A 24564-nucleotide genomic window follows, 5' to 3' on the forward strand; every position below is an offset into this window, starting at 1 on the left:
TTAAGGCAAAGATTGGGTTAATAAATAACTTTTTAGGTTACAGTTTTGCTAACTTATCCAAAAAGTGATTAGACGACCCAATGCAAGCCAACGAGAATGCACATCTGGCACGCGACACTCTGTGTGACACAGGACATAAGGCACCCCCCACGGGTGAAATACGAAGTTTTTATGGAGTCCCACCAATGTTAGTTTAGCTGTAGACATTTTAGATGATTTTATCTCTTTTTTAAGGGTTAGGGTTAGGGTTAGTAGTAAGAATTCTAGCATTAAGCCAAATAACAATCATCTCTAGCTTACCTTTCAGTCCAACTTTGCCCCCCACCAGACATGTCCCACGACGACAAAATGTGTTCTTTCAAATAAAATGCTAGCATATCTTAGCGAAATCATCACCTGGCTCACACAAAAAACAATGCACTTTGAGAATAAAGTGGATTTTATCTGAATTTCAGATTGACTTTTTGACTTTTTATGGCCACAAAAGTCACCTCCGTTTAATTTTTTTATTAGGACTCCGCAGAAATCTAGGTAGTGTGGTTGGAGGTGTACTGATATAAAGAACAAATATAAAATGGATGATTTTGCCTCAACCATGTCCAACAATTTATACCACATATACTATTATATTACAGTGACATGAAAGTGACACATTCTTATGACGTCATTGCCGCAGACCCCTAACGCTTTTTTACATGAGCCAGTCCCAGCCTTGGTGATGTAATGCAATTGGGGCGCAGTATGTAGTCAGGGTCACATTTCAGATGTCTATGAGTTGTTAACAGCTCCACCAAATAGTGATTTTCCCTCTAAACTTTTCACATGGTTTCTTTTCAATAAATGTTTAAATGATCCAATATTTCACCTGTAGTGGAGAATTGCTTGATCAATCAATAAACACACAAAGAATGAAAAGAAAAATCAAAGATTAGAGAAAAACTAAAAACACATTTGTGTATCAGAACTGTGTTTTTTCTTCTTTTCTCTCCCATTAATCATCTCATGACCCCTCAGATTTGTCTGGTGACCCTTTGGAGGGGCCCGACGCAAGGATCTGAGTACTTCTTTCACCACTGGAAATAAGTGTCTACTATTTGTCAAAGGAAATTGTCACATAATATACACTGCAATTTAGGGGGGTGACAGGAGATCCAGGCTTGTTGCTACAGGAGCATTGCCCCCTATCCCCATGGCCCCCACCTAGAACCGCCACAGAAGCTAACACAAATCTTTTCGAATGTAAAATTGTAACCACTGGCAAGTTGCTGTCTGAGATTATGTTCGGACTTTACAGTGAGTCAGTGACACTTGTAACAGTGAGACACTCACTGTTACGGAATGACAAGTGGCTTAATATAAGCTCAAAACCGTTGTAGGAATTTAAGTGCTCTCCTGCTGCTACTTGTTGGCTAGAGTACCCAATGCTTTAAATATTCAGAGTGGTGACAGTCAGTATAAATTAACAGGAATCCTAATAGCGCTCTAAATTTATGACCAGTCTGGCCAGGAGGGCCTATCCATAAACATAATCTCATTGCTGGCTCATTTGAAATGATACCAGGCTCATAATGAAGGGTGGTAGTAAGAGTTCTAGCAGTAAGCCAAATAACAACCATCTCTAGCTTACCATTCATGATTTAACAGGCCCTCAGTCCAACTTTGTTTCCCACCAGACATGTCCCAAAACGACATAATGTCTCCTTTCAAAGAAATGCAAGCATATCTTTGAATATCTTTTCACCTGGCTTATGCATTAAACAAAGCACTTTGGGAATAAAGTGGATTTTATCTGAATTTCAGACTGACCTTTAGTCTGTTAATGGCCTCCGTTTTAATTTTTTTATTAGGACTCTTCAGAAATCTAGGTAGTATGGTCAGAGTGGTACTGATATACAGGAAAAAATAAAATGGCTGATTTTGCCTCAACCATGTCCAACAATTTATACTATATCTACCCTACAATAAAGACATGTTGAGGTTTATTATTATCATTGTTATTCTGTTATTGTATTCATTAGCCTATTGCTTTAGATAGGAATAGGCCTATACGGACTGAAGCAGTCTGTAATTTAACATCACCAGGTGACTGAAAAACCAGTAAATTAAAAACTGGATGAATTACAAATTAGTGTACCTGCTGACTGAGGTCATTTAGACAGGCAAACAACCTACAGTACATTATGTGTGAGCTGCACTCTTGTTATGGAGATAGATAACGTTACACACAACAATCACAGAGACAGATCGAGAAACTAATGTCAGATTGAGACAGACAGAGTGGAAGATTATGTTAGGACTTAACAGTGAGTCAGTGACACTTGTAAAAGTGAAACACTCACTGTTATGGAATGACAATTGGCTTAATATAAGCTCAAAAACATTGTAGGAATTTAAGTACTCCCCTGCTGCTACTTGTTGGCTATAGTGCACCGTGCACTGAATAGTCAGAGAGGTGACAGTCAGAATAAATTAATAGGAATCCTAAAAGCGCTCTAAATTTATGACCAGTCCAGCCAGGAAGCCTGCTGGCTTATTTGAAATGATACCAGGCTCATGTCACAACAGTAACTCAAGTGTTGTAAATTGTTATTGCCTGCTGACACCATTAATAATTTTATGTAAGAGGCAACATTTAGTGGTTCATAAATTATGAACAATCTTTTGTGATATGTATAAATTAATTAAAGATTTTCTCATTTGTGGCTTTTTACTCTTTTTTTATGCCAAAGCCAAACTTAATGCCTCACTGCAGCACAACTGGCAAAAGTATGTGGACAAGTGCAACTTTATCATATTTAATTTAATAATTCTTTCCTCTTTACATTATAAAATCTTTGAAGAGTGAGGTATGATTTTTGACCATTTATTTAGTTATTCAGCACAGCGAGGGGGGGCCCTGTTATATTGTGCTATTATATACTATTATACAAAATCACAACTTGAAGGACGTGGATGTAACTAATACTGTACACAGTAGGCTATATATTATTACAACCAGGAAGGACTTATTAATTGTTGCACCAAACTCTTATAGTGTGCATAGGAAGCACAGGTGTTGTTGTTCCCTGGAACAGATGCTATTTATACGGACACTGCACACTAACTGGTTGTCCATTTGTGTGCCAAGATATTTTAGAAGTTGACTTTGGCTTTGTTGTGCTCATAGACAACTGCAAGGGAGTGGCTACAAAGGCATCTGATGTAAAGACAATTTCCTCTTTTCTTAGAATGACAAAGGCAGTATCATATGTCTCATTGAAGCCATGGTGTTCCCTTACACCACAGCTGTCTTTATTTTCTTACATGAATGCTTGACTGATTTGGCATGAAAGAATATGTTCAAACTGTGGAAAAACATATAATTCCTTTAAACACTGTCTCATGTCTCACACACAGTTGTTAAGGAGTTTTGATGAGAGTTGTTCCCATTTATGCTAAACCTGCTTCTGAACAAAGTGTGGAGGTAATAACAAGTGTTTGTGGTTCACAAGAATATTTCAGTTAACTACTGTGCTTTCATATTAAAGATAATAAATTAAAAGACAAACACCTAAATTATGATATTGTAGATTAAGTTGTCAAATACATACATCCTGAAAACTCCTTTAAGCTTTTAAGTACACAGGAGATCCCTTCATGTCCTGTCTGTGCTCTTTATTCTTGAAAGCATAAATCAAAACCAAACAAAGGAAAATGGAGAGAGCTTAACCTGTGCCACCTTTGGTTCCCCCAGTGTTACTCCTCTATCTGTTGTGGTCTTTTAAAACTTCTCAGGCTCCTCCTCACCAGACATGTTTGGCATGATTTATTTCAGTCCAAGGGATTAGTGCAGATACTCATCTATAACGATCTACAGTCTCAAGGGCATACAAAGGAGAGGGTTAGTCGGGACAATCTGTCCCCACTTGTATATGTCTTCTCTCTACTTTCTAAAAGTTTGCTTGGTCCATTCACTGGATTATAGCCTATTTAGGAAACTCACTCATATTGAAGTTTACAGTTTAAAATAATGACACAAAATGCAGAACAATTTTAGCCCTTACTCATTACAAAAAAAAAAATGACATCATTCATCTGTCACTTTGTACTTGCCACATGTAAATAATAATGACTTTCTATCCATAGCTCAAGTCAAATGTGCAGTCATAAAAATGGAAGTAGAAGCAAACTGATTGTACACACACAGTGGTTTACTTTGTCACACCATTATGCAGCATTTATATGCAAGTTTGAGTCTTTCAGTGGTATGATGGCAGTCACACTGGTGTAACTGAAACAGTTCTGCAGAGTGAATTTCTTTTTTTTAATCATATACATCCAACATACACATTAATTTATCAAATATTTTTCTCGTAGGTTAGAATTAGACTAATTAAATGGGTTCAATTTAGTTTGGAATATCACTGTTTAAGTTGACCACTAGAGATGAGACAGTCCAATAATGGGCCGTATGCAGGACATGCATTGTATTCAAGGTGACAGGAAATAACCATACAGACTAGCTGTAACAAATTTCCAGCTTTAAGAAACAATTGGCTACTAGATTAATGTAGTCAAAGGAAAGAATTATCTTTGCATGAAACATGTTTACTGAGAAATAGTACTAAATCAAAACTATAAATATTTAAATCATCCCCCTGTATTTTGCAAATATAGCATCTAATGTATTTGAGCACAACAAGGCTTTGCTCAAACAAGTTGACACACAAAAAAAAACTACTGAGAACCTTTGACCTTACTTGAATAGCACACTGGACACATGCTATTCGGGTTGGCTGAAAAAAACTCAAGACCTTTGACCTTACTTGAATAGCATGTGCGCAACACATGTTTGCACAATAGACCACCTACCTATTGAGGTCACATGGGTGACTTTCTTCAAGGTCATCTTAGTTTTTGAAGAAAGGTTAGGTAAATATAAAAGGTAGCAACTTCACTCAACAATCCATATGAAAAACATAAAGGTAATTGGGGAAAAAAGTTAAAAGTACACTTTTATTTCCTCTCATTTATTATACATTGAAATTTAATGTTACAGTAGTCTTGGATACACTTTTTATTCATGGTTCTATTACAGTTATGGCATCTCTAACATCTTGTTTATTGGCATGGGACTTATTTTGGGTCTTATCCAAGCCTAGATGGCAACTGTTCGTCCACTCCATTCCAAGGCGATATGTAATCCCTCCTCAGCTTTTATGGAATGGCTCTCAGTGTCAATTTTATTTCAGACATCTGAGATGTGTGGTTGTCCTGCAACTGTATACCAGTGACATTTACATGCTTCTCCAAAACCACAGCCTGTGCCTGCCATTACACACTCTTCCAAGATTATTATCGCTAAGACTGGAGATCATTTACGGAAATCATATTTTATTATTGAAACAAGTTGGTGACAGATCTGTTATTAATTAAGCATACATTTGTACTGTGAGATCATAAAATATTGAAATTAAATTAAAAGTAAAATAATAACTAATAAATAAATAATACATTCATTTCAATTCAATTTCATTTCAATGAACTACCAAGGCTTACTTGTATGAATGTTTGGCAACTACACACCAGTGACATTTTGGTGCTTCTCCAAAACTGAAAAAAATCTGCCCCATAGTTCCATTACACCCATTATCAAAACTGTATTAATATATTAATATTGTATTAATATTCTATAGAGTTCAAATTTAACATTGATCCTATAATTTAATAATATGATGTATAAAATGTTTTGTATGCATATGTTTTAACAGATGTGTAATGCAATAGCTTGTAAGTCATATTAGAAAATCTAACACATAACTATGTATGAACATAAGTTGAAAAGCCATTGTTTACATTAACAGGTCTTTTTTAGATAATTTTTTCTAACACTTTGCTTTTTGACCATTCATGTGCTTTGGCACAGGGGATGCTAGGGAAAAAAACATATACTGCTACAAATGTAAGCACAAGGCAGTACAATCGCTGTAAATGTCAATGTCACAGGATTAGCGGCAACCTGACAAGAATACATGACCAAATTGAGCAGGGCACACCTACTGAGGAGACAGTCCTCCCTCTATAAAAGAGGCTGCTTAGGACTCTGTCAATAACTGGTAGGCTTCCAACTCAGGTGAGTACAAAGACTTGAAGTGGTTAATATTTCCAAAAGGTAATTTATCAATGACATACATACAACTGTGTTAATTAGCATCATGGATTTTTTAAATTTTATTTTCTGGCATTTTTCACAAGTTTTATTTTACACAATGTGATACCTTTCATTTTTGAATATGATATGCATATATTGATTTATGTACTCATGCTTCACCATCTATTAATAGGATCACAAGAACAGGCCTGACTATATTCCATCTTCTGTTTGGACCAAAGGAGGTAAATTATAGTTTATTTCAGGTGATATCCACATTTTCAAAACACACCTTACCTGATGAGCCAACCAACAGCAAGTTAACACTTTTTAAAAGAAATACAAGAAAAATACAATATGTATGAGCTCTCCTTATTTTCAGGCTCTTGTGAGGTGCCATCATGAGCACAGACGCAGAGATGGAGGCCTATGGCCCGGCGGCCATTTACCTCCGGAAGCCTGAGAAGGAGAGGATTGAGGCTCAGACTGCTCCATTTGATGCCAAAACAGCCTACTTTGTGGCTGAGGCTGAAGAGATGTATCTCAAGGGTAAACTCATCAAAAGGGAGGGTGGCAAAGCCACAGTTGAAACAATTACAGGAAAGGTAGGTGTACTAATGCCTCAAATGAAACCCTCTACAAATAACTAAAGAAAGTTCACAGAATCACAGTATCTAAAACATATGGATATTTGCTATTTTATTTTATAGACTCTCTGCAAAATAAAATGATTCATTTAATTAAACCTTGTTGATATTTAATAAATGTTCAATTTTATCTTTACTGTTCAGACTCTCACTGTAAAAGAGGATGACATCCATCCAATGAACCCTCCCAAGTTCGATAAAATTGAGGACATGGCTATGATGACCCATCTCAATGAGCCTGCTGTGCTGTATAACCTCAAAGAGCGTTTTGCATCATGGATGATCTACGTAAGCTTCTATATTATAACAGTGTGGTTGTATTTGTAAAGCCTGTGCATCAAATGGGCTAATGTTTCTCTCATTGGTACTACAGACTTACTCCGGCCTGTTCTGCGTCGTCGTGAACCCCTACAAGTGGCTTCCCGTGTACGATTCTCAGGTTGTGGTAGCATACAGAGGCAAGAAGAGGATAGAGGCACCACCCCACATCTTCTCCATCTCTGATAATGCCTATCAGTTCATGCTCACTGGTAATATCAAACTTAGTATTACACTGAATAATAAAAATAATAATGAATAATTAAACTGAGACAAACAAGAATCTAACTGCAGCAACTAGTATAGGTTTAACTTGACTCTGATTGCATACATTTCAGATCGTGAAAACCAGTCTGTCCTTATCACGTGAGTGTAACACAACTTCTTGAGATAATTCTCTACAAACTTCTTGACTTATAGCTAGTATTATAACATTGTCCTTTAATTCCCCAGTGGAGAATCTGGTGCAGGAAAGACTGTCAACACCAAGCGTGTCATCCAATACTTTGCAACAATTGCAGTGACTGGATCTAAAAAAGAGTCTAGCAAGATGCAGGTAAAAATGGTTGCCTGCTAAAAATCTTTAGCCACAGTTGATGGTTCTTGGATTTTTTTTTATGGCCTAATAACCATTCTATGTAGGGTTCCCTGGAAGATCAAATCATTGCAGCCAACCCTCTGCTGGAGGCCTATGGTAATGCCAAAACCGTGAGGAACGACAACTCATCTCGTTTTGTAAGTATTACAATTATAGAGCTGTACATAACTTTCCTATACTTATTGTTACTTAGAGTAAAACTGACATATTTCTGGTGAATATTTAGGGTAAATTCATCAGAATCCACTTTGGCTCCACTGGAAAGCTGGCCTCAGCTGATATTGAAACATGTGAGCTATAGTTTCTTACTGTAAAAAGTTTCCTTTTGTAGTTGGCAACATGAGTAGTGTACAAATGTACTGTCTTGCATTAACTATTGTTTGATGCTCATTTATCATTCATTCTTGTCTACCAAATGCTCACAGATCTGCTGGAGAAGTCCCGTGTAACCTTCCAGCTGTCTGCTGAGAGAAGCTACCATATCTTCTATCAGCTGATGACTGGCCACAAGCCTGAGCTCCTGGGTATGTTTTAACAAAATAATCAAATAATAAGAAAAAAATAGAAATAGGTGTAGACTTATGCATTTTCTCTACTTTCTTTCAGAGGCTCTTCTAATCACCACCAACCCCTATGACTACCATATGATCAGTCAGGGTGAAATCACGGTCAAAAGCATCAATGATGTGGAGGAGTTCATTGCAACAGATGTAAGTTCATTGTAATTTGTAGAATGATAGTAAATTATTATCAGAATAACTGAAAAAAGGATTTGCTTAACATAAATTGCAGACTGCCATTGACATCTTGGGCTTCAGTGCTGAGGAGAAGGTGGGCATCTACAAGCTGACTGGTGCTGTGATGCATCATGGCAACATGAAATTCAAGCAGAAGCAGCGTGAGGAGCAGGCTGAACCTGATGGCACTGAGGGTAATTGTAATAATATTGTGATATTTTACAGCACAGCACATTACAGCAGGTACACAAAATACTACAAACACACCACTGAAATTGATTTTTTTGCATAAACTTGGCTTCACAGTGCTATAACAGTGGGTTATATTGCTTGAATGCCAATTAGCAGCATTTCTCAGCTACAAAGGAGGTCTGGCAATCAACACCCAGTCCAAGTCATCTGTGTCAAAACTGTTCAAAATCTGATAATATTATGACAAGATATACCAAACACAAATAAAATACTATTAAGAGATACAATTAAGAGAAAAAGCAGTCACAAGCTCTAACTAATCAAAAAAGATATTGTAAATAGAACACACAGAGCAAGAAAAGAACTTTCAGCATTTTTACATACAATATCATATACATTGTTAATAGTCTTTTTCTTGCTTCATAAAATGTTAAATTGCTCTGTCTCATCCTTTGCATTTCTTTGTATTAATGGAAACCTCTTTGTCTTTCAATCAGTGGCTGATAAAATCGCCTACCTCATGGGCCTGAATTCAGCTGATATGCTGAAAGCTCTGTGCTACCCCAGAGTCAAGGTCGGAAATGAGTTTGTGACCAAAGGTCAGACTGTTCCACAGGTAAAACAGCTTACAAAAGCTTAAATCTTTGACAATTAATTGGTTAACAATTTTTCCATTATCTATTTATTAGCCTACTACTTTCTTGATTGTTTCCTCTATAAAATGTCAGAAAATACTGAGAAATGCTCATAAACCAAAAAGTCTAAAACACAAATATACTTGAAAACTATACTAGAAAAAAGCAGAAAATACTTACAACTGAGAAGCTGGAACCATTAAATGTTTGGCATTTTCACTATAAAAAAAATGAGTTAAATGATTCACTAATGATCGAAATAGCTGCTGATTAATTTTCTGTTCTGTCGATTGACTGATTAATTGTTTAAGTTCTAGAAGCAATGTTCATAAAAAAACGGCCATATACAATCTTTTGCCTCTTCTTCTAGGTCAACAATTCTGTCATGGCTCTGTGCAAGTCTGTCTATGAGAAAATGTTCTTGTGGATGGTCATCCGTATCAATGAGATGCTGGACACAAAACAGCCAAGACAGTTCTTCATTGGAGTGTTGGATATTGCTGGATTTGAGATCTTTGATGTGAGTGATTTGAAGAACATTTGAGTTGTATCACTTCAACTATGTTTTTCTACGACTGATTATATTACCATAATTACAGTTCAACAGCTTGGAGCAACTCTGCATCAACTTCACCAATGAGAAACTGCAACAGTTCTTCAACCACCACATGTTTGTCCTGGAGCAAGAGGAGTACAAGAAAGAGGGAATTCAATGGGAATTCATTGACTTTGGTATGGACTTGGCTGCCTGCATTGAGCTTATCGAAAAGGTAAGACAATGCCAGGTAGAACTGAATTCCTGCTTTCTGAGTACAGACTAAATAATTGATTCTTTTAAATATGACATAATTTCCCCTCAGCCAATGGGCATCTTCTCCATCCTTGAAGAGGAGTGCATGTTCCCCAAGGCTACAGACACTTCTTTCAAGAACAAGCTGCATGATCAGCATCTTGGAAAGACCAAGGCTTTTGAGAAGCCAAAACCTGCAAAGGGCAAGGCTGAGGCTCACTTCTCCCTGGTTCACTACGCTGGTACAGTGGACTACAATATCACTGGCTGGTTGGACAAGAACAAGGACCCCCTGAATGACTCAGTTGTCCAGCTCTACCAGAAGTCCTCAAACAAACTTCTGGCCTTCCTGTATGCATCCCATGCTTCAGCTGAAGGTATGCTAATACTGTAACTAATGCATGGCAATGTGCTGATGCACCTGCTCTATTAAAATTTAGTTTCCTTGAACATAAAAATGAATAGTTAATAATTTAGTGGAACTCTGTTTTGAAAAAACAGAGGCTGGTGGTGGCGGCGGCAAGAAGGGTGGTGGAAAGAAGAAGGGTGGTTCTTTCCAGACTGTGTCTGCTCTTTTCAGGGTAAGTTTAACATTTGCGAAAATACAGATCAAATTTAACCTGATTGGTCAATGTTTTGAAGCTGACAATTCTGAAATGACAACATTTCATAACCCAGGAAAACTTGGGCAAGCTGATGACCAACTTAAGGAGCACTCATCCTCACTTTGTGCGCTGCCTGATTCCCAATGAAACAAAGACTCCAGGTTTGGTGTTTTTGTGCTTGCCTTTTTCTCCTCAGACGTAACCACTGATAATGAGTCCCTGAATTGTTATTAAACTGAATTGTTTTGTACATGTGCAGGTCTTATGGAGAACTTCTTGGTCATCCATCAGCTGAGGTGTAACGGTGTGCTGGAAGGCATCAGAATCTGCAGAAAGGGCTTCCCCAGCAGAATCCTCTACGGTGACTTCAAGCAGAGGTGACGCAATTTTTAATATAAGCAAGTCAAGTTGATTTCAGCAGAGTTAAAACAGCCAGCCAAGATGTGGGGTTATTGCAAGTAACAACATAATGTTGTCTTGTAGATACAAAGTATTGAATGCCAGCGTCATCCCTGAGGGACAGTTCATTGACAACAAGAAAGCTTCAGAAAAGCTGCTAGGCTCCATTGATGTGGATCACACTCAGTACAAGTTTGGACACACAAAGGTACATTTCTATGGACAATATCAATAAATTTAACATGTACATAAGTCCCATTGTAGCCCATGTCTGCTACTGATTTCCTTCACTTCACATCATAGGTGTTCTTCAAAGCTGGTCTGCTGGGTACACTGGAGGAGATGAGAGATGACAAATTGGCTGCACTGGTAACCATGACTCAGGCTCTCTGCAGAGGATTCCTCATGAGGAAAGAGTTTGTTAAGATGATGGAGAGGAGGTAGGATTATCATACAGTACACTGAATTCCAGTGTGATGTCAAACCAAAAATATCAATACACCAATTTATGCTATTCTTTCAGAGATGCTATCTTCACTGTCCAGTACAACATCCGCTCATTTATGAATGTCAAAAACTGGCCATGGATGCATCTGTACTTCAAGATCAAGCCTCTTCTGAAGAGTGCTGAGACTGAGAAGGAGCTGATGAAGATGAAGGAGAACTATGAGAAGATGACAACAGACCTGGCTACTGCCCTGGCCAAGAAGAAGGAGCTGGAGGAGAAGATGGTTTCCCTGCTGCAGGAAAAGAATGACCTGCAACTGCAAGTAGCAGCCGTGAGTAAAATGCAAAATGTTTTGCTGAGATAAAGTAGTCTAAGTCTTTTCTCAATTACTTTCAATGATGTAGCAATTACACTAAAACAATCTATTAAATATAAGTTTTGAAATATTTATCACTCAAACTAATACCACATGTATGTCCAAACTTAGGAAACTGAGAATCTCTCAGATGCAGAGGAAAGATGTGAAGGTCTGATTAAGAGCAAGATCCAACTCGAGGCCAAACTCAAAGAGACAACTGAGAGACTGGAAGATGAAGAGGAAATCAATGCTGAGCTGACTGCCAAGAAGAGGAAGCTGGAGGATGAATGCTCTGAGCTGAAGAAAGATATTGATGACTTGGAGCTCACCTTGGCTAAAGTGGAAAAGGAGAAACATGCAACTGAAAACAAGGTTGGGATAATTTTGAACCTACATTTGTAAAAAAATGAGAAAGTATATGAAGTTAGCTTCCAAACATATATGTAAAGTGATGGAAATAATGCAACTTGCCTGAAACTTTCAGGTGAAAAACCTGACAGAGGAGATGGCATCTCAAGATGAGTCTATTGCCAAGTTAACCAAGGAGAAGAAAGCCCTCCAAGAGGCTCACCAGCAAACACTGGACGATCTCCAGGCAGAGGAGGACAAAGTCAACACTCTGACCAAGGCCAAGACAAAGCTGGAACAGCAAGTGGACGATGTGAGAAAACATTACTTTTGATAACATGTTCGTATTGTTAGCTTGTATGTTAGAATTGACCTTCCATGATAAAAAATACAAAACATTATTTATGTCAACATTACAATATTTTCACAAAAGCTTGAGGGATCACTGGAGCAAGAGAAGAAGCTCCGTATGGACCTTGAGAGAGCCAAGAGGAAGCTTGAGGGAGATCTGAAACTGGCCCAGGAATCCATAATGGATCTGGAGAATGACAAGCAGCAATCTGAGGAGAAACTCAAGAAGTAAGTGCAAAAATAAGTCACTCCCTCATTTTTCCTGCCTTTATATACAGAAATGCAGAAAAAGTGTCAGAAATTCAGCATTTCTTTTTGCTTTCTACACTAAGGAAAGACTTTGAGACCAGCCAGCTCCTCAGCAAGATTGAGGATGAACAGTCTCTTGGTGCTCAGCTTCAAAAGAAGATCAAGGAACTCCAGGTAACATATTACACATACATATTAGTCTTAGCAAAGCAAGTACAACACATTATATTTCAAGTAATACACCTTTTTGATATTACTATCATCAAACTTAGGCTCGTATCGAGGAGCTGGAAGAAGAAATTGAGGCTGAGCGGGCTGCTCGGGCTAAGGTGGAGAAGCAGAGGGCTGACCTCTCCAGGGAACTTGAGGAGATCAGTGAGAGGCTTGAGGAAGCTGGTGGAGCAACAGCCGCTCAGATTGAGATGAACAAGAAGCGTGAGGCTGAGTTCCAGAAGCTGCGCCGTGACCTTGAAGAGTCAACCCTGCAGCATGAAGCTACCGCAGCAGCTCTCCGCAAGAAGCAAGCCGACAGTGTTGCAGAGCTGGGAGAGCAGATCGACAACCTCCAGCGTGTCAAACAGAAGCTGGAGAAGGAGAAGAGCGAGTACAAGATGGAGATTGATGACCTCTCCAGTAACATGGAGGCTGTTGCTAAAGCAAAGGTATGCACTGTTTTTCAGGAAAACACAATTGCATGGGATTTCAGCAAATGTCCAAATAGAAAAAAATGTAGAATAAATAAAGAATACCTCATCAGTAAATTCCATGTTCCCTTCATTTGTGTCATGTACAGATTATGTACTTTTGTACAATTACAGAGCAATCTGGAGAAAATGTGCAGAACTCTTGAAGACCAATTAAGTGAAATTAAGTCCAAAAATGACGAGAATGTTCGCCAGCTGAATGACCTGAGTGCACAGAGGGCAAGACTGCAAACAGAGAATGGTGTGTACCCAAAGATGTGAAGTGTATAATACTATATAAATCAGTGTTTGTACAGATGTATATAGTTTAATCCACAATGATGTAGGTTTTGTTACCTGTTGTCATGTATTAACTATAGCCCTATTTTTTTTTTAAAAAAAACTGCCATTTCCATGTGTAGGATTTTTCTACTTGTGCATTGTGCAATCTTTTTAAATAGTTTGTTTTCTTTTAAAGTAAAATACTTTAAGCTATATTCAGGTACGGAAGAAGTTATCCGAATCTTATTCTTATTCTTGTTTGTGCAGGTGAGTTTGCTCGCCAGCTTGAGGAGAAGGAAGCTCTCATTTCCCAGCTCACTAGGGGCAAACAGGCGTACACTCAGCAGATCGAGGAGCTTAAGAGACACATTGAGGAGGAAGTGAAGGTAGAAGATCTTATATTTGCATTGTCTGTTGCTATATAATGAAGTCTAACTGGGCTGTCTGTCCTATTCATCAGATATTTTATATCTCAGGTAATATTTTCGACACCACTGGTCTTTTTTAACAACACTGGATGAATAATGGATCTATACCCTGTGAACCAGTGCTAAATATCAGATAGACTGGACAAACACGACATTCTATTTAAAGGTCAAGCTGTAAACAAAAGTAGATATGTCAAGACAAGCACTGGTCTTATTCAAAAAACTTGAATTAATGAAAGATTTAATTTGTCTGTCTGTTTCTTAGTTAAGATGACAAAATGAAGTTACTCTTTAATAATCCCCATGAGGAAATTGGGTAGGTTGTTAATGTAAAGACATTCTGTGTTTGTGTATGTGCTACATTATGTAAATTAAGACTTTCATGCTTCTTATTATGAATTTATAGGCCAAGAATGCCCTGGCCCATGCTGTTCAGTCAGCCCGCCATGACTGTGATCTGCTCAGAGAGCAGTTTGAGGAGGAGCAAGAGGCTAAAGCTGAGCTGCAGCGTGGAATGTCCAAGGCTAACAGCGAAGTTGCTCAGTGGAGAACCAAATATGAGACTGATGCTATCCAGCGCACTGAGGAGCTGGAGGAGGCCAAGTACATAAAACCTCTTCTTCATAGATAAACTAAACAGTACTTTTTAATCACATGTTTTGCTTTTCATATAATTTGGGATCTATATGTGCAATTAAGTACAAGAAAATACTTGCTTACTGCAGGAAAAAGCTTGCCCAGCGTCTGCAGGATGCTGAGGAGTCCATTGAGGCTGTGAACTCAAAGTGTGCCTCTTTGGAGAAGACCAAGCAGAGGCTACAGGGTGAGGTAGAGGACCTCATGATTGATGTAGAGAGAGCTAATGCTCTGGCTGCCAACCTTGACAAGAAACAGAGGAACTTTGATAAGGTAAGAGGAAATCAAAACCACACTGATTTGAGTGAAACACAAATCTATTGTAGTAATTAATCAATGTTATTTATCTATATCATTCTAGGTCCTTGCAGAATGGAAACAGAAATATGAGGAGGGCCAGGCAGAGCTGGAAGGAGCCCAAAAGGAGGCTCGCTCTCTCAGCACTGAACTGTTCAAGATGAAGAACTCTTACGAGGAGGCTCTGGATCAGCTGGAGACCATGAAGAGGGAGAACAAGAACCTGCAGCGTAAGTCAATTACAATCTACATTTGAGGAAAATAATCATTTATTACCAGTTATGAAGTGTATAACAATGTGTATCTCTTTTTTGTTTTAACCCTGAAGAGGAGATCTCAGATCTGACTGAACAGATTGGGGAGACTGGAAAAAACATCCATGAGCTTGAAAAAGCCAAGAAGGCTGTAGAAAGTGAAAAGGCTGAAATTCAGACTGCCCTTGAGGAGGCAGAGGTATTATTTTTTTTTTTTATTTAGTTTGTTTGTTATTGAAATAATTCAGCCAACTTTGTAATTTAATAAAAACTCTCATAATGGTGCCATTAGTTTTTAAACTAATTTTAAATGAGTTTTGTTGCTGTGACAGAACAGCCATTTTTGTACTTAGCTATACTAAGATGACTTTTCTTGCAGGGCACACTGGAGCACGAGGAATCCAAAATTCTCCGTATTCAGCTTGAGCTCAACCAGGTCAAAGGTGAGGTTGACAGGAAGCTTGCAGAAAAGGACGAAGAGATGGAGCAGATCAAGAGGAACAGCCAGAGGGTGATTGACTCCATGCAGAGCACTCTCGATTCTGAGGTCAGGAGCAGGAATGATGCCCTAAGAATCAAGAAGAAGATGGAAGGAGACCTGAATGAGATGGAGATTCAGCTGAGCCATGCCAACAGGCAGGCTGCTGAGGCCCAGAAACAACTGAGGAATGTCCAGGGACAGCTCAAGGTGAGCTTCATACAGTATGATCACTGAATAAAGAAATGGTTTAAGAGTAATGAAAGTTAACATAACATCTTTTTATTTTATTTGTTGTCAGGATGCCCAACTGCACCTTGATGATGCTGTCAGAGGACAGGAAGACATGAAGGAGCAGGTTGCCATGGTGGAGCGCAGAAATGGCCTGATGGTGGCTGAGATTGAGGAGTTGAGAGGTGCTCTGGAGCAGACAGAGAGAGGACGCAAAGTGGCTGAGCAGGAGTTGGTTGATGCTAGTGAGCGTGTCGGACTGCTTCACTCTCAGGTTTGTTTTCATTAATACATAAGACCCTAATGTTTTAAAAATGCATTATAAATATCATATTAAATATAACTTTTCTTAAATATTCAGAACACCAGTCTTCTGAACACCAAGAAGAAGCTGGAGTCTGACTTTGTGCAGGTTCAGGGTGAAGTGGATGATGCTGTTCAGGAAGCAAGAAATGCTGAGGAGAAAGCCAAAAAGGCTATCACTGATGTGAGTTTAACTCTAAATCTTCAATTTTATGAATAATTTAACATTTTCATATACTGCCATACACTGATAATAAGCTCATTATTACTTAAATTTGAATTAGAAAACTTCTCATCATTTCAGGCTGCCATGATGGCTGAGGAGCTGAAGAAGGAGCAGGACACCAGTGCTCACCTGGAGAGGATGAAGAAGAACCTGGAGGTCACAGTCAAGGACCTGCAGCACCGTCTGGATGAGGCTGAGAACCTCGCCATGAAGGGTGGCAAGAAGCAGCTCCAGAAACTGGAGTCAAGGGTATGCACTATATATAAATGCTCACAACAGATTTTCTGGAGGTGCATCACACTTTCAGTAAATGCTCACAGACTAGTTTAAGGATAAAAAAATCATACTTTCAATTCATCACACAAATTCTGCCATTCTTTCTCTGCACTGAAATCCTTGTACAAAACTTTGACTATTTATCATCACATTGCAGGTGCGTGAGCTGGAAGCTGAAGCTGAGGCTGAGCAAAGACGTGGAGCTGATGCTATTAAGGGAGTCCGCAAATATGAGAGGAGAGTGAAGGAGCTGACTTACCAGGTAATTTCTGATGTAACTAAAAACTATCCTGAATACTTAATTTTTTTCTATACTCCATTGGTAACAATCCTTTCTTTGTATAGACTGAGGAGGACAAGAAGAATGTGGCCAGACTTCAGGATCTGGTGGATAAGCTGCAGCTCAAAGTGAAGGCTTACAAGAGACAGGCTGAGGAGGCTGTAAGTCAAATACATTGATGTGACCAATCATCTACAGTTGTTTTAATAATATCACCATTAAATGTCTTCTAACTAAATTAATACAACTCCAAATACTTAACAGGAGGAGCAGGCCAACACTCACATGTCCAGGTTCAGGAAGGTCCAGCATGAGCTGGAGGAAGCTCAGGAGCGCGCTGACATTGCTGAGTCCCAGGTCAACAAGCTGAGAGCCAAGAGCCGCGATGCTGGAAAGGTAACTGTATCATTCTGTTTAAGTGTGTCATGTATAAAACATATGCATATACATCATCTGCAAGCATCTACATGCACCTTTGCTGATAACAGGCCCTTAACAAATCAACATCTTTCTGTAAGAATACACGCGTTAACTCTAGTTACATCATCCCATAAAATGTTTCATTGCTTTTTCCATCAGTATACACTGAATGTGTTATATTCATACTATACTACATTTCAAACACTGGAAACAAGTACTAATTATCTCTTTTACTTTCAGGGAAGTGACTCTGCTGAATAAGATACAACATCCAGCTGAATCATTTCAACAGAGTTCATACAATATGAACCACTTGAAAATTGTCGTCTGTAAATCTTCAATAAATGTTGAAAAATCTTAAGTGTTCTGTTTTGTTTTTACTTCTTGTTTGTCATATTCAACCTTAGATACCCAATCTAGCTTGGATAACAGTTACATGAAACCATATTATAACAGTGTGTAAATAAGAAGACCAAACTGGCAAAATATTGCAGAAATCTTTGCTGCAATGTCAGTTAAGATCAAACTTTACAACCTGTTTTTCATCATGTGCTCGAGCTGAGATGCACCAATGAATGAAATAGGATCTTACAATATAGGCTCATTTATTATTCATGTGGTTCAACTAATCAAGAGCAAATATGAATTGGTGATCACATTTAATTTTGTCATTTCTGTTTATTGTTTTGTTGTTTTCTTCATAGTTTCACACAGTTTGGCAGAGTTATGGGTGTAATTCCAACCTGTTTACAATTTCTCTCTTTGGAAGAGCAGCTAGTATCAATACAGTAAAGTATCAATTCAGTATTATCTTTAACAGTACAGTATATTCAACAGTGTTTGTTTAAAAAAGTAAAGCAATGAGATCTCAACTACATAACTGAGCTCGAAACAAAATAAACAATATATGCTGTACACCTATTGAACATGTAACTATCAAAGAGGAAAAACAAATAAATAAATGCCTCAACAAATAGCTTACCCAGCTTACTGTGGGTTTGACAAATACAATTTTATAAAAATTGTCTGATAAACTTCTTTTTACCAATTACTAACACTTCATATTTCATTTCCATTGATTCCTCATACCTATTGTTTGTTTCCACCATCCTTCTTATCTTTCTTTCCACCCCCCTTTCCTTTTCCGTGCTCTGCCTTTTCCCTCCCCTTTCCAGGATCCCCTTTCCATTTTTGTTCTCCTTGAGCCATCCCCTTCTGCAGCTGGGCTGTATGAACCTTCTCAATCAGAGAGAAGCAGTCGTCATCTGGGCTGATAGACCTGGTCAAGACATTCCCCTGTTCATTGGTTGCTCCTTGGTTGGGAGATGATGGCCTTGAGCGGCCCTTCCTGGGACTGGCACGGCTTGGAGAGCAGTGCCTGGATGTAACACCTTCTTTTGGGACAAGGTTTAAGTTGAAGGAAAGGGGTCTGCCAGGTGCTGGACTCAGAGGGATCACAAGATTATCCCCTGGGGCTCCTAGAGTGAGGAAGACTTCTGGGAATGTACATGGCTGGTCCATATTCTTATGTCCCTTTGACAGATAAAAGAGTCAAAAAAGGATCGATGAAAGCACACATATATTATCAAGATCACATCCTTGGGCAAATAGCTCACTATCAATACAAGCTTTGGCACAGCTTACCTGTTGTGGTGTGAAGCTCATAGACACCTTCACTGTAAGCTGTAAAGAAACATCATGTCATTGTTCTATGTGATATAAGTGTTTCAGTGACTCTTTAGTCTTGCATTAAGATAAAACTTTAAAATCACAACAAGGGCAAGAGACCCACCTCAGCAAAACTCACACTTGAAGCTCCAAGAGAGGAGTATTCTTTCCCCCTAACTGAAACCACTGCCCACATGTAGTAATGATTCATGTCAGAGTGAACAAACTGTCTGCTAAACAGTGCATCACTAAAGGCTGGACTCATGCAAGTAAGATCTTTTCATCTCATCATCTCATCGATTTGATGTACTTGTGCAAGGCACTAAAGATCAACCAGATCAGTAAAGTGTAAATTGCACTGACACCCTTTTATATGACCTCTGCATATTCAGTTTTCCAGTAATCACACTTGATGAAAATAGTTTTGCATTTGAGGGCAACTTTTTACCTGTCCTGGGGAATTTTGCTTCTGATATTCTGACCCGGGACTAAATGAGGCAGACTTGGGTATGGCTCTGGGGGAGCCAGATTCTGCAATTTGGGGTTGAGAGGAGGGTCTGGAGCGGTCCTTCCTTGGTGTTGTTGGTGTACTTTCAGCCACAGTAATGTGTGGGGCAGAAGCCTTGCAGAAGAAAAATGAGAAAAAAGGCAGACAAGCTGTCAAGTATTCCTTCATAACACCAGTGATTAGATGGTACAAATATGCACCATATCTAGGACTGAGGAGTCATTAAGGTGCAAAAAAATCTATTCTGCTCAACTATTCTATAGGGAGAACCTTGGGTTCAAGTATGACATTTCCCCCATGAATAGATCTCAAGTTACAGTACTGTAGTCACAAGGCCTGCATACCATTCACATTGGGGTTTGGAAATCACAAAAATAACAAGGAAATGAATTTAAGTTGGCAATGTTCTTTTTGTTCACACCACTAATTATTTAAATAGGGTGTAACCTACAACCTACTTTTGTATGACCAGTTTGTTTTCCTTCAGAATTCCCACGAATCCCCGGCAGGGTTGGAAGTGCAACACGCTGATCGTCTAGCCGTCTACCCTGACTGGAGGCAATGATTTTAAAGAATGCGTCAGCTTCTGCACCTGTTACGGAGAGTCAAGTGTTATTTTTATGGCATCTCAGAGACAGAAAACACATACTTGACCCTAAGTGCCCTGTGTGTTTTTCTGACCTGTGGTTACATTATTTAAAGCACTTCCATTGTGTGTGGGTGTAGCAGGAGTGCTTCTGCTTGGTTGTAAAGAGCAGCGTTGCTCATCCATACGTCCACCTTGTGCATGACTTATCATATTAAAGAACTGGTCCTGCTCAGCTGGAGATACCTCCTAAAAAAAGATTTAAAGAGAGGAAAGCAATGAGAAGTGGGACAACTCAGAAATTACACAGACAACAGAGGCTCCCTGTCCACCAACACTGATGTTATTTTAACGTCTTTACTTAAAAGAACACGAGATTACAGGACAGTAAAAGTACAGGCAAAACTCTAAGCTGTGCATTGTGCAGCATGAAGTCTCACTTTCTGTTGGCCAGTCCTTCTGGGAGATTTATCAGATGTGTCTGAAGTAGGATGGTCCCTGCGTTGAGTAGATGGGGTACCTATAGTCTGTAAGATTTGGGGAGCAGAACATCTCTGTTCATCCATCCTTGAGCCCTGTGGGAGGAAAATAGGATTAACTGCAGTCATATTGTATCAAAAGAGTTGGGTGTATTATTAAATATTTCCTATATTTGTAATTAAATGTGTGAAGGACAAAATGACAGTCAACAACTTGTCACAATGGTCTTTATACCAAGCTAATTATGGGGCTAACCTGGACTTTGGAGACCATGTAACACAAGTGGCTTGCATCCATCTCTGCAGCAGCTGATGTGCCTCCATTCCGTATTCCTGGCAATGAAGGAAGAGATACTCGCTGGTCATCAAGCCGTCGGCCCTGAGAGTTGGCCAACAGGCTGAAGAACTTTTCAGAATCTGGACCTGGGAGAGTACAAAAGAGACATATTAGCTGAATGATCAAATGTGTAATGTGGAGTTATTACATAAGAACAGTGGAAGAGTAGAAGAAGAGTGGAAAGCAAACCTCTAACCTTTGGGCACTGTACTCTCAGTGGGCTTGTGTTTAGGTGTGGACTTGGGACTCGGGTTTAAGACACATCGCTGTTCGTCCATTCGCCCACGCTGGGCATGACTCATGAAGCTAAAAAAATCATCCTGTTCAGTTGGAGTCAAGACCTAGATGGTGAAAAAGGCATTAAGATTGCAGATTTAAAACATCATTGTTCTAAATGTGACTGGCTTTACCTCCCGAGGTGAAAAATTAAAGTGACTTGTGCATATACCTGTTTTGAAGATGCTTTATCTTTGCTCTTTGCACGTTCTATGTCTGAGCCAGGGCTGAAGGAGGATGAACGTGGAGGACCTGAACCAATCTTATCCTTTGAAGACTGGGCCTCTGGGGTCAGGATCTTGGGTAGGGAGCACCTTTGGTCGTCCATTCTGGAACCCTGAAAATTAATTGGACCATTTCCCACCATTTTTATTTAGTTGCAGACTCCTTTAAGGCATACAGTTCCACATCACAACGAGCAGAAGATAATGAATGTCAACTATTTTGAATGCAAATGATATATCACAGCTTTCAGCACCTGTAAAAATCGTCCCATGTCAACCATTCTTAAAGCTACAAGCTGTTAGTTCATGGCATGCTTTAACATGACATTTTCTTCTAAACAGACTTTGAAGCACTATACATCCCAAACATGGGGAAGAGTGAAACTGTTTGCTGTAAATTCATGGCTGTTTGGCCTTTTGTGCCATCCAACAAATTACATTTCATTTGCATATTTTGTTAACATTCTAGTTTCATATTTGTGCAACATTTAAAGGAAGACAAAAAGTCACTATTTTGGATTTGATACTTTCATGCATTGATGTCAAAAATATTAGGTATTTAAAAGAAAAGTTGGAAGGACTAACCTGAATTTTAGAGACGATGTCACTCAAGTCGTTTGAATCTTCTTCTGTCATGGATTTAGGATTTTCTTTCTGTAATCCTGGTAATGATGCAAGAGATACTCGCTGGTCATCGAGCCGTCTGCTCTGAGTGTTGGCCAAGAGGCTGAAGAACATATCAGAATCTGAGGCTGGGAAGATGAAATGTGAAAACATGTGTAATAGTTAAGTAACTATATAGGCAATGCAACTTGTCTGAAACGGGATCTGTCATAAAGAGGTGGTAAGCAAAAGACAACTGCAAGAATTGCAACACAATTCTGTAAATGTTTACAAAAATATTTGTAATACAGCCAGTTATATTTATCATTCACCTGTGTTTATTGTACTTGCAGCAGGCTTTCTGTCTGTGTGTTTGGGTGTGCAGGGAGCACTCCTGCAAACATTCAAGGAGCAGCGCTGGTCATCCATGCGCCCACGTTGGCCGTGGCTGATCATATTCATGAACTTTTGTTGCTCATCAGGTGTCTCTTCCTATTGGACAAAAACAGTGCAATAATGATCTGATCAAAATGAGGATGATCAACATTTAATAACACATGATCAAACAGGTCAGTAGAAAGAATCTGTAATAGCTAAAGCAACCACAATGACACAGTGGGAGAGAACAGACCTTTATGGAATTGGAGCGGTCACGCTGAGGGGGAACCTGTAATTGGTTGTCTGGCACTGACAGGAGCTTCCTGTTCATATCTGGAGTACTCTCTGTCACGGAGATCTGAGGTGCAGAGCCATGATGGTTATTACTCCCTGGTTCCTGAGAAAAAGTCACATTTTGGAGCAGAGGTCAGACATTACTTCATCACACAACCTGTGCAGATACATCCAGTCAGCCCTTTACAACCTTAGTTGCGTACCTGGTCATTAAAGCGTCCCTGCATGTTGTCCGAGGTACTGAGGAAGTTCTTATTGTCTGAACCTGTGAGGAGCAGGGGTGAAACAATCAAGAAAAAATCTACAAAAGGAAACATACAATGCAGAGGGTATCTTTGTGTCTACTGTCCCAACCTGTAGGTGAGGTTTTGGTTTGTGAGGTTTTAGAAGGATTCAAGGCACAACACTGATCGTCCATTCGTCCACGCTGTGAGTAACTCATCATGTTGAAGATATGCTCCTGTTCAGGGGTTTCCTATTGAACATAAGCCAAAAGAATGGGCAAATAGTATGAACTACTACTTCATGTTTTTCTCCTTGGCACCAAATCTGTTGTCCTGTATAGTTGTCTCCATATCACAATAAAAGTCTTGGAACTCATGTTGGGGATCAATTTAAAACATCAATGCATCATATTAAAAGGTAACAAATTACAGTATATTACACTTTCAACAAATTGTGATAAAATACTTATGACAAAGCATAAATGTAATAACTTAAAATATTTACTTCTTTTGGTAACTTTTGAGGAATAATATAAATCTGTAAAAACAACTGAAAAATACACATTGAACACTAATAAGAATAAAATTATTAGTCAAAAATGTAAACCATCAAAACAAAATACTTCAAAATGTACAAACTTTCAAGAATTGAGAACTGCTATTACAGTACAAAGGTCTTACCTGCACAGTGTCTGTAGCTTCTGATTTTGAATCCACTCCAGCAGCTGCCATCATGAAAAATAATACAAAAAGGGAAAAGGTCCCTGACTGAAAACTAGGTAAAATGCGAAACGTCAAGAAAGTTGCACAGATGTACTATTGATCGAGATCCCATTCAACACTTCTTGAATGGATCTATTGTATGTGCAATGGAATATATGGTCCTGTTCGATGTTTCTCCAAATGTGTACTGGATATGGCTTGGTGGAAGGCTTTTAAACAGAGTTAAGTCCGGAGTATTAACCCACTGCCATTAAGACCCCAGCCAGTGCCCCGTTCTTAATATTACCATCTGTAATCCCAGATGAAAACATAATCCTCAACATGGAAAGGGATGATCTTTTTCACTGGTAGGTGTACATGACTGCCCTTTGACCTAACACTATACTTAAAGTTCATGTTTGCATTTTGAAGCTTCCACATTGTCATTATATGGAGCAAGAAGGCATATGCCTGGGTCATGCGGTATTGAGATGAACAAATCTGCCCCTGCTGTGATACACTTATCAGTATAATACACACATTTTAATAAGACCTCAAATATTTGGTTCTGGTTGTAAAGGGTTGTAAATATTCAAACTCACAGCAAATTGAGCTGTCTGATACATTCATAGAAGCTCAGAAAAGCTAGTGAGTGGACCTTGATTTGAGACTGTTTTGTCACACAT

At 38.9% G+C, this 24564-nt stretch overlaps 2 protein-coding genes across 2 annotated transcripts; one reads left to right on the forward strand and one right to left on the reverse strand.

The window, feature by feature from the left end:
- The first annotated feature begins 6323 nt into the window (after positions 1 to 6323).
- On the forward strand, positions 6324 to 17960 carry LOC137168623 (myosin heavy chain, fast skeletal muscle-like). Its single transcript, XM_067571328.1, has 40 exons — positions 6324 to 6375; positions 6513 to 6735; positions 6922 to 7065; positions 7151 to 7307; positions 7434 to 7461; positions 7549 to 7651; positions 7738 to 7830; positions 7920 to 7983; positions 8119 to 8217; positions 8300 to 8403; positions 8486 to 8624; positions 9120 to 9238; positions 9628 to 9777; positions 9857 to 10027; positions 10118 to 10424; positions 10549 to 10628; positions 10726 to 10813; positions 10912 to 11029; positions 11136 to 11259; positions 11355 to 11491; positions 11575 to 11830; positions 11987 to 12229; positions 12342 to 12518; positions 12639 to 12784; positions 12889 to 12979; positions 13078 to 13467; positions 13624 to 13750; positions 14038 to 14156; positions 14605 to 14801; positions 14924 to 15107; positions 15196 to 15361; positions 15460 to 15584; positions 15765 to 16073; positions 16165 to 16368; positions 16456 to 16581; positions 16702 to 16872; positions 17057 to 17161; positions 17245 to 17340; positions 17444 to 17575; positions 17840 to 17960. The coding sequence occupies exons 2-40, from the start codon at positions 6532 to 6534 to the stop codon at positions 17858 to 17860; spliced, it is 5814 nt and encodes a 1937-aa protein (XP_067427429.1). The 5' UTR covers positions 6324 to 6375; positions 6513 to 6531; the 3' UTR covers positions 17861 to 17960.
- A 297-nt stretch (positions 17961 to 18257) lies between these two features.
- LOC137168408 (uncharacterized) lies at positions 18258 to 24131 on the reverse strand. Its single transcript, XM_067570962.1, has 15 exons — positions 23858 to 24131; positions 23307 to 23427; positions 23156 to 23217; positions 22912 to 23055; positions 22613 to 22772; positions 22263 to 22429; positions 21626 to 21790; positions 21374 to 21518; positions 21097 to 21263; positions 20802 to 20936; positions 20457 to 20610; positions 20234 to 20367; positions 19716 to 19889; positions 19244 to 19282; positions 18258 to 19132 (listed from the first exon to the last, which is right to left on the reverse strand). Exons 1-15 carry the CDS (start codon positions 23909 to 23911, stop codon positions 18689 to 18691), a joined length of 2265 nt encoding a protein of 754 aa, XP_067427063.1. The 5' UTR covers positions 23912 to 24131; the 3' UTR covers positions 18258 to 18688.
- Between the last annotated feature and the right edge of the window lie 433 nt (positions 24132 to 24564).

The sequence above is a fragment of the Thunnus thynnus genome, chromosome 17, assembly GCF_963924715.1.
Source record: "Thunnus thynnus chromosome 17, fThuThy2.1, whole genome shotgun sequence".
Lineage (NCBI taxonomy): Eukaryota > Metazoa > Chordata > Actinopteri > Scombriformes > Scombridae > Thunnus > Thunnus thynnus.

Excerpts from the sequence above, each read along its gene's own strand:
- LOC137168623 (XM_067571328.1), top strand. The coding sequence starts at position 6,532 with ATGAGCACAGACGCAGAGATGGAGGCCTATGGCCCGGCGGCCATTTAC. Across the intron at positions 12,519-12,638 it reads TGGAACAGCAAGTGGACGAT|CTTGAGGGATCACTGGAGCA; the intron begins GTGAGAAAACAT and ends TTTTCACAAAAG. Across the intron at positions 17,162-17,244 it reads TGAAGGAGCTGACTTACCAG|ACTGAGGAGGACAAGAAGAA; the intron begins GTAATTTCTGAT and ends TTCTTTGTATAG.
- LOC137168408 (XM_067570962.1), bottom strand. The coding sequence starts at position 23,911 with ATGATGGCAGCTGCTGGAGTGGATTCAAAATCAGAAGCTACAGACACT. Across the intron at positions 23,056-23,155 it reads AGGGACGCTTTAATGACCAG|GAACCAGGGAGTAATAACCA; the intron begins GTACGCAACTAA and ends ACTTTTTCTCAG. Across the intron at positions 21,519-21,625 it reads ATAAAGCATCTTCAAAACAG|GTCTTGACTCCAACTGAACA; the intron begins GTATATGCACAA and ends TTCACCATCTAG.